This window comes from Rhamphochromis sp. 'chilingali', assembly GCF_963969265.1.
Source record: "Rhamphochromis sp. 'chilingali' genome assembly, chromosome: 1".
Taxonomy (NCBI): domain Eukaryota; kingdom Metazoa; phylum Chordata; class Actinopteri; order Cichliformes; family Cichlidae; genus Rhamphochromis; species Rhamphochromis sp. 'chilingali'.
In genome coordinates this window covers 25,776,915-25,792,656 of record NC_137929.1, presented here as the reverse complement: position 1 = coordinate 25,792,656, position 15,742 = coordinate 25,776,915, and the positions used below count along the sequence as shown (strand labels likewise).

Here is a 15,742-nt window from a genome sequence, read left to right as displayed (position 1 = left end):
TGCGAGTGAAGAGGAAATCTCATCAGTATTCTCCTACCTCAATCAGATATGGCTCCACATAGCCAAGCTAAACATTATCTATGCTTACAAATGAATTACAGTTTTATTAAACAGGAACCATATTCATATAAGCTGGTTAGCATTTCAAAAAGCTCTGATTCAATCAGAGCTGCAGCACAGGACGTGGGTGATATAAGCATTAAATGAAATTCACTGACTTGTGGGTATTTCTTTAGCTTTAATACGAGAACGCACTTCCAGTTCCCAGGCACAGAGTACCATCGCAATTAAACTTTTTTTTTTTTTTTTTAAATCACCACCGTTCAGCTCATTTATCAACTTTCATGTGCTCAGACACGGAGCAGGTTAATGCACGTAGTAACGCTTGTTAACTCAGCTGTAATGAATGTGCTTATTCTGTCAAGCACTGCATTTTCATAAAACTCAATAGGAGGTAGAGCAAAAGGCATGCTCAGTAAGCCTAGATTATATTTCTCTGGCATTTTAATATCAATACCATCACATTCAATGTCATATCGCCCACCCAAAATGTGTCTGCACTTCCAGAATGACTCATGTGGGTACTGACTGAATGCACAGTGTGATAGGTGGTGTGAATGATTGGTAGCAAAAGCAGTTCAGGAAACATTAAATCTCTCTTTAAACACCGAACACATATCATCAACGAATGCAAATTTGGAAAGTCAATACAGGCAGAGAGATAATAACTTTCACCCATTCTAGAGTTCAATTTCTGCATTCTGCAGGAAGAGGGAACAGAAACCAGCATGACAAATACTACAACCACCCACAGAATACAGACTTCCACTTATGTAATGCGTGCACACACACACACACACACACACACACACACACACACACACACACTCATCCTTCCGACCTTGAGGTTTTGTCCATCGAAGGGCAGCGAGCCGCTGACCAGTGTGTAGAGGATCACTCCGAGGCTCCAGACATCCACCTCAGGCCCGTCGTACTTCTTGCCCTGGAAGAGCTCTGGAGCTGCGTAGGGCGGGGAGCCACAGAACGTGTCCAGCTTGTTCCCCAGAGTAAATTCATTACTGAAGCCAAAGTCGGCTATTTTGATGTTCATGTCTGCGTCCAGCAGCAAGTTCTCTGCCTGCAGACAAACGGCGAGGAGAGAGGTCAGAAGAAGGGGCATTTACTATGTTCAAAATACAGGAGCGCAAATAAAGAGGAGGAAAGAAACCACGCCATACCAAATGTGCCAAAAAATGAAAAACACTTAAGATCTGCTTTGTGGGCTCATCAGATCAGAGGCACAAAAAGTATAAATCTGAGCTGCTGACAAAGTGGAATTAAGAAACTGACTAGCTTGGGATCAAATGTAACATGATCTGACATGCAAATGGCTTTGTAGGTAGCACATTCATGGTACAGATGGATTTCTAAAACACTTTTCTTTGGGTTAAAATAAACAGCTGTGTGGGAAAGAGAGCTTTCACAGGAATCGTCTGTGCCGTTCAAGCAGCGCACAATGGGTAAACGTGAGAGACCACAGTTTTTCCCTGCGTGTTTGTATCTTTAAGCTTGAAGTGAACCACTGAGCAAGGAGGCTGGGGTTGCCTAGCAACAGGTCCGCTCTCCTTTTCACTTGCTCTGAATACTTTGCAGCTTCTGTGCGTTTGAGTGTGTGAGAGTGTGCATGCACACATTAAATACAATACTGACATCATCTCTAACCTCTGAGCTAAAAAAAATAAATTAAAAAAAAGGAAGATCACAGGTTTTTAATGATTTGTTGTTGATATTAATCACCTATTAGTCATCCACATCAACCTTATTATCTCTCATGAAAAGAAGCAGAGATACAGTAGAGCATGACATCAACGATACAGTATTCATTTATTTTTATTTTTTTAAGTCTTGGCACTCAAATGGGGTCATTTTAGTCTCCGTGTGAAAATGCACACTCATCAAAATTTGCTCTCACTGTAAGACCAAACAGCAGCCCTGAAAAATGAAGCCATGGCATTAGTGCCTAAACCTGCAGTTCATCTTGTGGCCACTTGAGGCTGGCTCTAAAAGTAGGTCAATCTAAGTATGAGGGTCTAAGATCAACATGTTTACAACCTTGCCAACCAATTTCCTTATGGCCAAATATGGGTGATACCAGCAGGTCTACAGCCACCCTTTTGGAGCACTTCTTAGAAATAAGCCTGTGCTCGATTTTTATTTTATTTTACAACCCTCAGATCAACAGTGATTGTGTTAATGTGAAGGAAGGCAAGCATTATGATAATCCTTCTGTCTCAACCAGAAACGGCTTACTTCTAAGCCTGCCTTTTATTGTGTGTGTGTGTTTTAAATGACAACCATTAGTAACTGTTATCCGTAGGAAATCCAACCTTGCTAAAAGCTGCTAAAATTTCATTAAAAACCCAAAATAGACTAGAAACAACTTTGAAATAGGAGGTTTCTGTCCCACTAATCATGATAATGTGTTGACTACAGGTCTGTCTGGTGGGACAATAAGAGGATTTACAACTTTGAATAATACTATGAACCAAACTGACCCAGAGGCCTTGGATCTGTGTGTGCATAATGTGCGCTTTGGTTTTTGGGATAATCTAAGATGAGCTGGCAGAAAGGAAAAAAATAACAAAAAACAACAAAACGATGACATAGGAGGAGAAATGTATACAATACATGTTTGCGTTTAACAGACTTTGTGAATATCGTCTGGGTGACTCGTTTGCAGAGGTGGGATTTCAGCTCAAAGAGCCAATTGTATGAAGATTAAATGTGGAGGTGAGGAGAGGGGAGGAGGTTGCTTTGACACCAACTCTAATTCAATAATGCCTTCGAGTGTGTTCTCACCTTGAGGTCTCTGTGTACTATACACTTCTGATGGCAATACTGCACAGCTGACACAATCTGGAGAGTGACAAAGTGAGCGAGAGAGAGGGAACGGGGAGAAGCAGGGGAGAGGAGGGATGACAGGATGGAGAGGTTCAAACAGTGAGCTCTTCATTAGGAGTTCATCCAAAAAGCAATTTCGGGATAGAGCTAGTGATGCAAGACTTAGTACAAACTGTACACTCTTAATATCAGTCCAAACTGGCTTGAAACATACGACGCTTACAAAGTTGGACTAGTTTCTGTGAAAGGAGGGGGGAAAAGCCGTTTTCAACCCAACACACCTGTCTGAATTTGGCACGGGCTTCCTTCTCCTTCATCCTGCCATGAGCCACCAAGTAATCAAAGACCTCTCCTGGGAGACGACAGAAAGAGGAGGAGAGCAGATTTAGTGCTGGAACTGGATACCTGCCTCCAGAATAAAGGGTCAGGAGTACTGAACTGAACGTTGTCGTTTAGGAGTTTATTACTGATACTCTGTTTTATTACAGACTTGACTTATAATGATACAACAGCAGTACCAAAATAAATAAATAAAAATCTGGTCATCACATTGACTCAATAACATAAATAGATTATTATAACAACATTTACAGTGGCATTCTTTTTCAGCAAATTTATCAATAATAAAGCTCTTTGCAAATGATCCTGCTTATAAAGGTCTTTATTTTTTTCCTTTACTTATGGTCTATCACAGAATGACAACTTTTAGGGGGAATCATTTCACAGTGACACGCACTTACCTCCACTAGCGTACTCCATTACCAGGTACAAGGTCTTCTCTGTTTCTATCACCTCAAAGAGCTTGACTGCAGGTGGAAAGAGAAAGGCAAAGCAAGAGGAATGGAGGAGGAGGGAGTGATGGGGCAAGGGAATAAGAAGAGAACAAAGGGAGAAGCAGAGCAAAGAGCAAGAATGAAAGCAAAAAGGGATAAAAAAAACCAAAAACAAATAGCAGGATTAATATTATCTGGCTACATGGCCTTAAAAACACTGGCTCCCAGCAAGTGACGACACACTTGAACCTCATGTTTCAGGGTGACTCACCTATGTTGGGATGATTCAACATCTTCATGATCCTCACCTCCCGGAAGAGCTGTGAGAAACGAGACAGACCGTCAAACACGCCATCAGACTGCAGAGGGAGTTGTTCTTGTTGTGACACTCATTTATACGGTCATTTCTCCAGTGTAAATGTCTATCACTTGATTATGTGCATTTGCTCCAAATGACAGGGAGCGAAAACAAACGCCAGTATTGTAATTTCTGTGTGATTACAAAGACTCCAGAGTCTCTGTTTGTGGTAGGTAAATTGACACTGACACACAACCACTCACTTCCTGTTCAAGAGGAGGAAGGAAAACAAAAACAGTTAGTGATGATATACCAACAGAGATCAAAGTAACTCAGCTACCAATCTAAAGTCTGGTGCAATTTAGAATTGCATAATTGAACAGAAATGAGTTAAAGGCGACTATTTAGCGTTTTCTAGACAAGCACTTCCTGCAGGTAACATCTGAACATATCAGCTCAATAACTTTTCTGTTAAAGTCAGAACCGTAATCTTTCTAGATCAGACCCAATAACACTTCTGTCTGTTTCCGCACGGCCAAATTGACAGCTGCTGGTTCCAGATGTTTCTCAAAGTCTTTCATGTGAGTTTATTACATGCCTCCAGCATCGTGCAGCAGCAGTATCTATTCATAAGCTTCTCCAAAATGAGAGATTGTGTTCTCTACAGAGGCACAGTTTATAAGCTGTAATAACCTGCATTCCCATAAATGCATAAAGGGAGTATGGCCTTTTTAATAACCACAATAGCCAAGTATCAAAATACAGACCCCAAATTTTAAAAGGTTCTGAGTCCATGTATTAGACTGTAGTGTTAAATCGTGCATGTAGTATAAAACATTGCATATTTCATATCAGGAAAGGGCGTAAAGATGCGCTGCTCCCTGCTCATTATATTTCTTCTGAGTCAGCAGATAAGGTCAAGCGAGGCCGACTGAGCACTTTATGGGCACATTAACTATTTATCCATATAAAAACTATGCAAACCAGGAACTATTAAAGTTACCAACAGCCCTAAATGCACCACTAAAGCAGCATCTCAGTGTAAAATATTTATTGCTTTGTTACAAGTGTTACCTTCTTCAAAGACTGCCGTCCTTGAGCGTAATCTAAAAACGACATCAAAACATTAAAGCTGAGTTTATGCTTATGTTAACATGAAAGCGGCTACACTGTTGCACCTATTGTGTGCTATGCAGCTAGAAGAAAAAATACACAAAAATACAGCCTCTTAGTTTGGATTGCAATCCAAACTAACTTGTATTAACTGTTTGATAACCCAAATAAAACAGATAAATGAGCCACATTGCACTGGAGTGCAAACGTGTACTAATCCGCCACATTATATAGTCCACAGTAAACATATTTAAATCTTATGCTGAATGAAACTAAAACTGCTTGGCTTTTTTTTTTTTTTTTTAGATTTAGAGACTTGAGGCTTCAGACTGACGTATTCTTAGTTCGGCCTTTATATAAATCAATGTTTAAAAAAGAAAAAGAAAGAAAAAGACACTTCAAGATATGATAGCGTATTTTAACTAGCATTCCCTGCCAATTCCTGTTCTAACTTCCATGTGACCTTTTCCCTTCGTCTTTACATTTCCTTATCATCTGTGCGTCGGCGTTTATAGAAGTACATACTCTATGTTATTTATTTATTTTTTTTTATATATATATATATATATATATATCTATATATATATATATATATCTATATATATATATATATATCTATATATATATATATATATATATATCTATATATATATATCTATATATATATATCTATATATATATATATATATATATATATATATATATATATATATATATATATATCTATATATATATATCTGTCTGTCTGTGGAGTGGTTGGTGTGTGCATTCAGTGTGCACGTATACATGGTTAGACAGTGTGTGCGTGTAAGTGGACAGACCCCACCCTGCCACGATCAAAGGAAGTAATTGCAGCTTGTTTCCTGTAATTAAAACTCTCTCCGAAAACTAGACCACTTCAGAAAGCCAGAGAGAGCGAGGGAGAACGAGAGAAAAAGACACTTGGGGCAGGGAGAGTGGCTTAAAATGACTTCTGAGAAAAGGGATGAGAAGGACTGAGGTTTAAATTCTGTGCTGGGAGTGTGTGTGTGTGTGTGTGTGTGTGTGTGTGTGTGTGTGTGTGAGAGAGAGAGAGAGAGAGAGAGAGAAAGAAAGCAAGGTAACTCACCTTTTGCAAACTGGAGGAGTTGAGCTGTGTCTTATCTATGATCTTTACAGCCACCTAGAAGCAAGAAGCAAGAATGTGCTCACTTGTCATTACACTTTGATTCATTTATTATGGCACATTTTGCTCACACAAACCCACAAAACCACAGCCTGCGACAGCCACGCACAAACACAAATGTCCACACACTTCTCTCTTTTTGGGACACATCTCACACACACACGATACAATTTCACAGCATTAAGTGATAAATACACAATCGCAGCAGGTGATAGTTGCATAATAGGATAGAAAATAGGAGAGAGGCACACACACTCTCAAGCTCAAGCATGCTTTTTATCCATGCCATTTTAAGGGCCTACAGCTCATAATCCAACAGCAGTCCCCAGCAAGGGAGACTGAAAAACAAAAAGCCATAAGGGCAAAGACAAATAATCAAAATAGCCGCAGAGGAAAAAAATATATATAAAGAGAGAAATGCACAGATGGGATGGATTCAAAGTGAGAGCTGTAGGAAAAAGAGGATGACGCAGAAAATGAGGAGAGAGGACATGAAGGCAGGGGGAACAAAGAATCGTGTCTTCAAAGGGACATGGGAAAGGGAGGGCTACTCCTCAGTCCAATTATTGTCTTTCCCTGTCAACTAACGTCTTTCTTTCACCGTTTCTGGTCGTGCTCGTCTATCTGACTCCTTCGTGCCCTCTGACTATCCCTTGTTTTCGTTTTGTGCGAGAGTGCGTGTGCGCCAGCCAGCAGGTCACATGGCATGTTATCAGGGTGTCAGGCACAGAGTTGTCACACATTGACAGAGCACGCCCACCCCACTCTCTCTCTCTCACACACACACACACACACACACACTCACAAACATGCACACACACACACACACACAGTTGGAGAGCCGACTTGACTGGGCAACAGACAGAACCAAGCATGGGCTCACTGCAGTCCCAGCTTTTCCCTTAAAGGGACTGATCACCGGGTTACATCACATCTGGAATTCAAAGTAAACCGGAGACATTTAGGGCGTCTCTATTCAGGCTGACAATGGTGAACTAATCTCCTGCAGCAGATGCACTGTCTCCAAAGCCATGCAAGCCTCAGACCAAACTGTGTAGCACAGCATGAACCCTCCCCTACACTCAGCAACCAGGAAGACAGATTAACACTTAGCAGCCATTTTTCCTGCTTTTTACCATCTTTGCTAACTGGAAAGAAAAGGTTGAGGCTTCTTTTCTGTCAAAGTCTAATTACCAGGTATACTTGTATTGTCAATAAGTACACTATTATTACTATTTCTGTTATTATTACTATTACTACTATTATTATTGTTATTATTATCACCACCAGCAGTGATCATCAGGTTTCATCATCACAACATGACAGCATGTCTCAGCAGTTTCCCTAGCATAGCCTGTTTGTTATTGAAACACTGACGAGCCTGTTTCTGGTTAAATAAAGAGTCAATACTAGAGCATTTCTCCTGAATGTGATCGAAGCAGCTAAAAATAAAAGCCAAGTTCACAAAGTCAGAACGACTCTGTAAGTGGAACCGCAGGATAAGATTAAAGCGTACAGTCCAATCTAGCCTGTGTGTGTGTGTGTGTGTGTGGGCGCGTGCACTCATGCCTACCTCTTTTCCGGTGAGGACGTGTCGTGCCAGTTTGACCTTGGCAAAGTTGCCTTTGCCAATGGTTTTCAGTAACCGATAGTTACCGATGTGCGGCTGCTCGTCTGATGTGGTCGTGGCCACGGAGTTTCGACCTCGCGACGTACTGGAGCGGACAGATGATAACTTGGACTCCTGTGAAAGAGGGAGTACAGTTTAACCATAAAGACAATGTAATGACTTGTAAGCAAAAGGCTAAAGAAATTTAACTAAGAAACATGACAGAGCACAAATTACAGGGCATTTAAAAGGTTTGTGATTCGCTGACTTTTTAGTGCCACTGACCAGCCCTATTTCCTTAAAACTGCAAGAACACAGAATCAGTGATTATAAAAAAAAAAAAAAAAAAAAAAAGGACACGACTTTAAAGCATTTGGGTCAGTGATTATATAACAATTACCCAAGTGAAACAAAATAAGCATCACACACAAACACAGGTTTTTTTCTGTGAACTTTTGGAGGAAGACAGTAATAACGCATTTTAAACCTAGAGATGTAATTGGAAACCGTCCTCATCCGACAGCTGTCACCATTATAGAGAAAACGCCACATCTGTTGCTTCAGATGTAAGAAAATCTGTAAATAGCTGGGAAGCAAATGCTGATTAAAAATACAGCAAGAAATGGAAACTCCCCTTTTTTCTCCTATTAAAACTTGTATAGGTTACCGGTTCTGCTGGTGGACTGCTCACATTACACCCTTTCTAACATTTAAGATTCAAATTCACAGTTTTCCCTGTAGCACCTACCACATTATGACAGTGCTTATTATTTAGGCATGTGTAGACGTCAGAGAACTGCTGAACTCTAAAACTAAGCTAACAGTCTGATAAACTGGTTCTCTTATGTACTGAGGATAGGCGCTACCACTGTGGGCTTAAGCCTCAATTAGAGCTGGGCGATAGAACGATAACGATATGTATCGCGATATAACTTTTACTCGATAGAGAAATTAAGCTATCGCGATAGACCTCGCCGCTCTTGTCCTCTTAAAATTAAAAAATTTAAAAAAATTTTTAAAAAAAGGTCAGCCAATCCAAACTAAGTAGCGCAGAGCCGAACCAATCACAGCCGCAGCGTCACGTCGCGTGACTTGTTACGTACAGCACAAGTGCCAAGCCGCACGTGTTTGTTTGGGAAGCAGCCAGCGGGTAATGGAGCCAGCGCGTAATGGAGGAAATGAGTGTGCCGACTAGAAAAATCAACCGAGCGTGACCGAAGAGAAAACAGATGATGGTTCCAATGCCGGAGAGATTGTCGAACGGAAGAGCCATAGAAGTTCCGTAGTTTGAAGGTATTTCGGCTATTTCAAGTCTGACAAAAAACAGAGTAGCGTGCACTGTAAATTGTGCCGAAAGCAAGTCTGGAAATACAATAAACTGGTGCATGCGTCACACTGTGCGCCACGTTATTGTTTCGGTGAAATGAATTTCTACAATACTGTTAATTGTACTCTCTGCAGTGTTTAAATGCTCACATATACACACAGTTACTGTCCGTCCACACATACGACTCGGTTCTGCTTCTATGCCCCAGCTTTGTTTACTTTTTCCCACCGAGGCTTCTAGACTTCTGATTGGCCAACATTTCTTCACGGTTAGGAATCTAGCGCCACCTGCTGCTTTGGCATGTTCATAGCAGCGTTTTCCTTCATTTCTGCCTTTATGTGTGGACGGGATTATTTTTTAAAACGGAAAATCTCCGTTTTCAAAAATACCCGTGTACGTGTGGACGTAGCCTCAGTCTCTGACTGGAAGCGCTAATTCGTCATTCGGCTTTTGTCAGACTAAAGTAACTGTTAAAACTGTTTGAAAAGCTCAGCTATACAACAAGGAGAGATTGAGAATTTCCTTTTAGTTCTCAGTTTATTTGATATTGACAAAAGTTAGTCAGTTTTGTCTGTTCTTCTGTAAAACAAACTAAGATTTATTTTTAGAATTAATATTTTGTTTCTAAGTGGAATTGACAATTTAGTCTGTTTCGTTTGTTCTATTTTGAAACTTAAACGCTTTAGCGGCTGCCTTTTGTGTAGTTTGCAATATTTGCCTTTATCTATCTGAAAAAGTCTCATGTTCCTTAAGTACATCTACCCTGTTGAACTTATTATGGGAAATAAATATTTAAATAAAAACAAGCTGCTGATTATTTCACATTTTACTTGTGAGCAACGGCACATTTAAATCTTACAAATATAGTTATTTGGCTTATATCGTGATAGATATCGTTATCGCCTGAAATGAAAAAAACATATCGTGATATGAAAAAATCTCATATCGCCCAGCTCTAGCCTCAATTATGCTCTGTTGTGGTCACAGGCAGCTGGAGACGTGACGGCCGAGTAGTCATTCCTGTTGCACTTCAGAGGTTTTCTTCAAGTCTGTTGCCTGAGGTGACGTTGGTGCATTGTAAAGTCGCAAAAAATTAGCACAACACAAACCTGTGCGCTCAGTCTCAAGTTTACGTCACTAGGAAAAGCAGACCCTTAGAGGTTGGTTATAATCTAGACATGCTGACCCTGTTTTTAAGCAACAAGTTTTTAGTTACTAAGTAGATTTTTTTTCCTCAAAGCCAAATATTTTTCCCCAGTCTCAACATGTTTACATATTCTCAGCTTTTAACAATTTGGGGCCTTGTGTCCAACTGGTGACAGGTCTGGACTGTAGGGCACCCAGACCATTACGCTAGCCATACATGTGGTATACATTTAGCATGCTATTAGGACCCGATGACGTATGCAAGGCCTTCCCCAAAAAACCATGAACATCAGCATGTGGCACTGAAATTTGTAAATATGGTTCAGCATAAACTGTGCCTTACGAGACGTATGAGATAGTTGTGGCTTTTGCACTTATCACACAATATCATCACAGAAAATGGCAATTCTCTGCTTTACCCCAGAGTCATTTTAATTGCATTTACTCATACAGAGTAGAAAACCAGGAAATAAATACTGATCCATTTAATAAAGATGTTCCAAGTGTTTCTGAGCCGATCCATCGAGTTCGAGTACAGAAACATCATTTTTTAGTGCAGTCCCACATGAAGATCATCTAATATTAGGTTTTCGGATTTGTCTCTTGCATACTGAGATTTCACAAGCATGTTTACATATTACTAAAAGATTTAATGTAGCTGATGGACTTTATGAAACACTGTTTTTCAGCATATTTTCAGTGATTTAGGAAAAGTTTCTGAATTGTAACATTTGATATTTTGTGTAACTACTGTTTAACTCAGCTACTGGGCTTTTTTGGAAAAAAGCTTAGACATCATTTAAGTTCTTTGCACGACTCAGTCCAAGGTCAATGTGTACGTGTTAAGTCCTTTAACATGGTCGTACTGAGCCTTCGTTCATCTCAAAGCAGACAGTAAGTTGTTCGAATCAAACACATACACCCCCCAACATTTAAAAAAAAAGAAAAACACAACCTTGCTGTGCTGGCAAGTTTTGTATGGCTGGCAACTGCGATTGGATTTCAGCTCCAGGAAAGGGTCACAGCAATTGTGTGTCTGTGTGTGTGATCTGAGCAGACAGGTGACGGGGATCAGGGTCAGAGGAGAGAACGACTGGCTCCAGGGTGACGAGTCACACACACACACACACACACACACACACACACACTAGAATACACACAAAGGTGAGGGTGTGAGTTGCACACATCTCACAGAGATTTGATACCAACAGAAGAAAGCGTCAGGTGAAATTCACACTGCTGGTAAAGAGTAAAGATGTCAGTACAAACTGACCCTTTCTTTCGTCGTCTCCCACTGACCGGTCATTTAATCACCCAATTATCTCCCCTTGGCTTGCGCGAATGAGAAGCTGCCGTTGGGTTGCAAAATACCCTCAGACCACGTTTTTATCAACACCGTCTTCACCGTTAGCAAATCTTGTGCCACGGGAAAGAAAGATAACCGTGATTACTTCACTATGGTTGCGTGTTCCTTGCTCCAGATGGTATGATCTAACGTCTGCGTCCCGACAAACCCCCGCGCACACATGCTCAAGCATCCTCATCCTGACAGTGCAGACCTCCAACACAATCGGGGGAATTGAGATAAAAAAAACAAATGACAGCTACATTAAGCCCAGAGGACAGGAGAAGGGGGCTTATGTGCACTTATGTGAGGGGCGAAGCAAATGATTTTTATTTTTGGAACATGTGGGAGAGGGAGACAGACAAAATGTCCAGTGTGGGCATTACTTGAGACAATGAGGCCCAATCTGACGGTGCAAAGCTTCTACATCAGTTGGGCTGTCCTCAGAGTTCGTAACACAACACATTATAAAAACCACAAAATTTAACAAATTAGCTCTACTATATATAAACAGCTCTAATTACAAATATCCCAGTATACGACATAAAATTGCTGTACTTCTCTTATACTGCAATAACGTTCCATGTGTACATAGGAAATCACATCATGGCTTTTTCTTCTCAGTGCACTTTCAGCTAGACAAGAAACTGTACATTTCCATGACTGAACTGTTTGCAGGAATCAGTGATGTGTGCTTTGACTTCACTGCAGCGGATATGACTGAAATGACAGTACCAGCCAGACTGACAGGTGAAGCTGTCGCTGTCAACAATGACTAAGAAAATAAATCAACCATTCTGTGTTAAATAAATAAAGACAACTGCACACAAACAGACCGCATTACAATACACGAGTGGCGATGGAGACACTGTAAATCATGGGAAGAGTCGAGTCATTTCCAGTGAACCGAAACCTACTCAGCTGTCAGCCTCAGACTCTACAGCCACATAGAGAGAAAAACAGACATCGCGATGTTCCACGTGTCAAATATTTGAATGCTTCAGAAAAGAAACACTATGAGGAGATTTAAGATTTCAGTGTGGACGCTAATCTTAGGATCAGGACTTTATCACACGGCAACAAAGAATGACTAACCTTGTGTTGTGGATAAGGTCGTTTCAGGTGTTTTGTCTGTTTTCTGTCTACTTCCTGTCACATGATGGCATTTGCCTGCCTCTTATTAGGAACAATTTAACCCCCATCTTACATGTTCCCTAATGCGGTTATAACGGCCTAACCACAGCTCTGCAGCTACCACGAGGAAGTGCATCAGGTTATGTCAACTAACCAAACTTCAGTAATCCTCCACACATTGCATTACATTTTTATGTTTACTTGCATTAAAGTTATAGCAACGCCGCCTGTTTGAGGGCTGCTCTCTAGTCTCCAATCTGCATTTAAAAAAAATCCCCATCAGAGATACACTTCTGAAGATGCAGCAAGAGGAGATAAAGAGGAACAGCTCTGTGAATCCAGAAGAAACTGCATCGAGAGCACAGGTGCAGCACAGCACTGCCACTGTTCAGCTGTGCACGCTTTGGGGTCAATACAGTGACGGTGTAAAGTTGAGAACAGTTTGTAATCACGATTGCTGAGCAGTAAAGGAACTGTCAATTTGTGTCTGCCAGAGCGACAGCAGCAGGAGTCATTCACGCTGTTTAATTTCTGGGTGGCAACTTTAAAAATAAAAGACAAGCGTACACTGAACTGAGACTGCAAATGCAAAAGTTTAGTCTGTGGGAGTGTGAATCCTTTAGTTTCCTGCTGAAGGAGAGGAAAATCTAGATGACTATAAGGTTAAGACTGGACAATTTGTCATTAGGATGCTTTCCCACACTTTAAGCCAATTTTTCACACGCGCGCTGAAGACCTGAACTCTTGCCCGATTGCTGGATGTTACACTTCTAGCTCCCTACCACAGTGCGATTGTCCATAAAAGCATGTTAGACTCCAGGGACAGCCCCTTTCTAAACACATAGTATTTCAGGTAACAACAAGGTTACTGAACAATATCTACATGTGAATGAGCAACTCTGCATAATCTTTGGGAGTTGTAAAGATGGTTCTATTTTTTGTATTAATTAACATTAGTTCATAAACAATGACTGAATGTAAATGTGAGAGACACTTCAAAGGGCTAATGCGTGCCTGCTGTCACAACGCAATTTGATACATTACATTAAAACAGAAACTGACACACGAAAACAGAAGCCAGAAGAACATTAAAGCATATTTAAAGTAAACGGGCTAACCGAGGCAGTGTAAAGTATGAAACTTCACTTCTGAGGGCAATACCATCTGAAATTCACACCCAGATGAAGAGAGAGAGTGCAGGGGCATTGTACCACTTCATCTAGTTCTCCCTTTTTTCGCCTGTTTACTGTATTTGTGGCCTTTTTCATGTGAAGTGCACAATTAGCTCGGCTTTTTAAACAGTATCGCATCCTCACTGACTCTGTGATAGCCGACTTTTCGCTCGGCCACTGGACTGTGGCTGCTCTAAACAGCTACAATCAGTGGAGATTCCTGCTGGGATAGCACGTCCTGCAAACTAGTTCTGAGGGCAAATACTGGTCTTTACAATTCAAGTGCGTTTCCTCCAAGTTCCTTCATGCTTCCTACACCTCTCTGCTCTTTAGTCTTCCTCCTCTCCTATCCTCTTTCATGTCTGACTATTTTTGTCGTCTGATTCTTCCTTCATTTTTGGGCAGCTGCAGACCATGCAAACCCCCTCCCCCAGTATACACACACATGCATACTCACTTCCCCCAGTTTTAATTATAGACGTGTCGGAGGACAATAAGTGACATCATTGTTTTCTACTCATATTACTCTGAAGTTGATTCTGACTCATGAATACCAACGTGGAACTGGTAATATACACAGTTTAGACAAGAGTTTAACCACACAAAGACTCAGCGTAATATACATTTTCATGTCCGTCAAGACCATCAGAGGTCATTGGAGAGTTGATCCTATTCTCAGTGGAAAAAGCTTAGGTAGTAAATTGGAGACAAAAATCCCAACAGATCTACGTAGCAACGCTAAAATAAGGACAGAAATTAAAGGCACAATTCTAAACCTTAGTTAATACCAGCACATTAATGAGGGACATTAAGGATGAAATTGAAAAAAAAAAAACCTTTCCAGTGAAACCAGCTGCATGCTTTTAAGTCTTAATTTTCAAACTGAAATATTCAATTATGCTATCTCAGAGGTCTGAGAGTTAATTTAGTCCAGATTTTACAGACAACTTCAAGTCAACTCATTCTCGTGTCATCTCATGAAATAGTCACAACCTACAAAACTAATGATTAGAATTTTTGGACTTTAAACATCCCCCCCCATGCTCCTCAAGAAAGATTTACCACCATTTACTTTCGATGCCTGCACATGACTTCTCTTACATATACATGAACAACTGACGTTTTTCCACTTTCAAATAAAAAATTCTAACTACTACAAACTGAAAACCACACAAACCATCCATCAACCAGCCATCAGTGTGAACATTTGCACAATTTGGAGGTTCTGGTGGCAGAGATGGCTGTCTTACCAGAGACCAAAATTCAGGTCATTAATATCTCAGATTTTTATCATTTTTAAATACGCTAATAATTAAAATGCTGTTGCCTAATTAAGTTCTTGCATTATCCTAAAACAAATTAGTCATGTGTATGGAGTACAGAGGGCGTGTTTAGGTTTGAATGTGAAAAACAAGTTGGTTATGTTTAGGCATCAAAAGCTGCTGGGTCAGGTTTACCAAACCACAAGCTTGGGTTAAAACTTACAACAGCTGCCACTTCTTTAAAAACTTCACTTTCTTGGTTGCCATGGTGACTCCTAACTTTCTCTGGACCAACTATGTGCTTCTGTTCCAAGACAGTACTTGGAGATTCATGTTGCTGACATGAAAAACAAAAAACGAGTCCAAATATGGACTGTAAAACTTTTATTTTTATTATCTCTTAGTTAAACACTCCTGTGGCGATTGCATTGCAGCATCTATAGAATGCTTAAAACCAAAACGTGCACATTGTGCACATGTCTTGACAGCTTTGTAAG

At 40.5% G+C, this 15,742-nt stretch overlaps 1 protein-coding gene across 7 annotated transcripts in view; it reads right to left on the bottom strand.

The window, feature by feature from the left end:
* The window catches only part of mark2b (MAP/microtubule affinity-regulating kinase 2b), a 54,254-nt gene that overhangs the window by 22,201 nt on the left and 16,311 nt on the right, over nt 1-15,742 (bottom strand). For all 7 annotated transcript variants that reach the window (XM_080901608.1, XM_080901602.1, XM_080901604.1 and 4 more), the window contains exons 2-8: nt 7,824-7,994; nt 6,194-6,247; nt 3,946-3,994; nt 3,642-3,707; nt 3,183-3,253; nt 2,860-2,916; nt 902-1,138 (exon numbers count right to left, since the gene is read on the bottom strand). In XM_080901608.1, the coding sequence (XP_080757734.1) occupies nt 902-1,138; nt 2,860-2,916; nt 3,183-3,253; nt 3,642-3,707; nt 3,946-3,994; nt 6,194-6,247; nt 7,824-7,994 (705 nt within the window). The remainder of the gene's footprint in view (nt 1-901; nt 1,139-2,859; nt 2,917-3,182; nt 3,254-3,641; nt 3,708-3,945; nt 3,995-6,193; nt 6,248-7,823; nt 7,995-15,742) is intronic.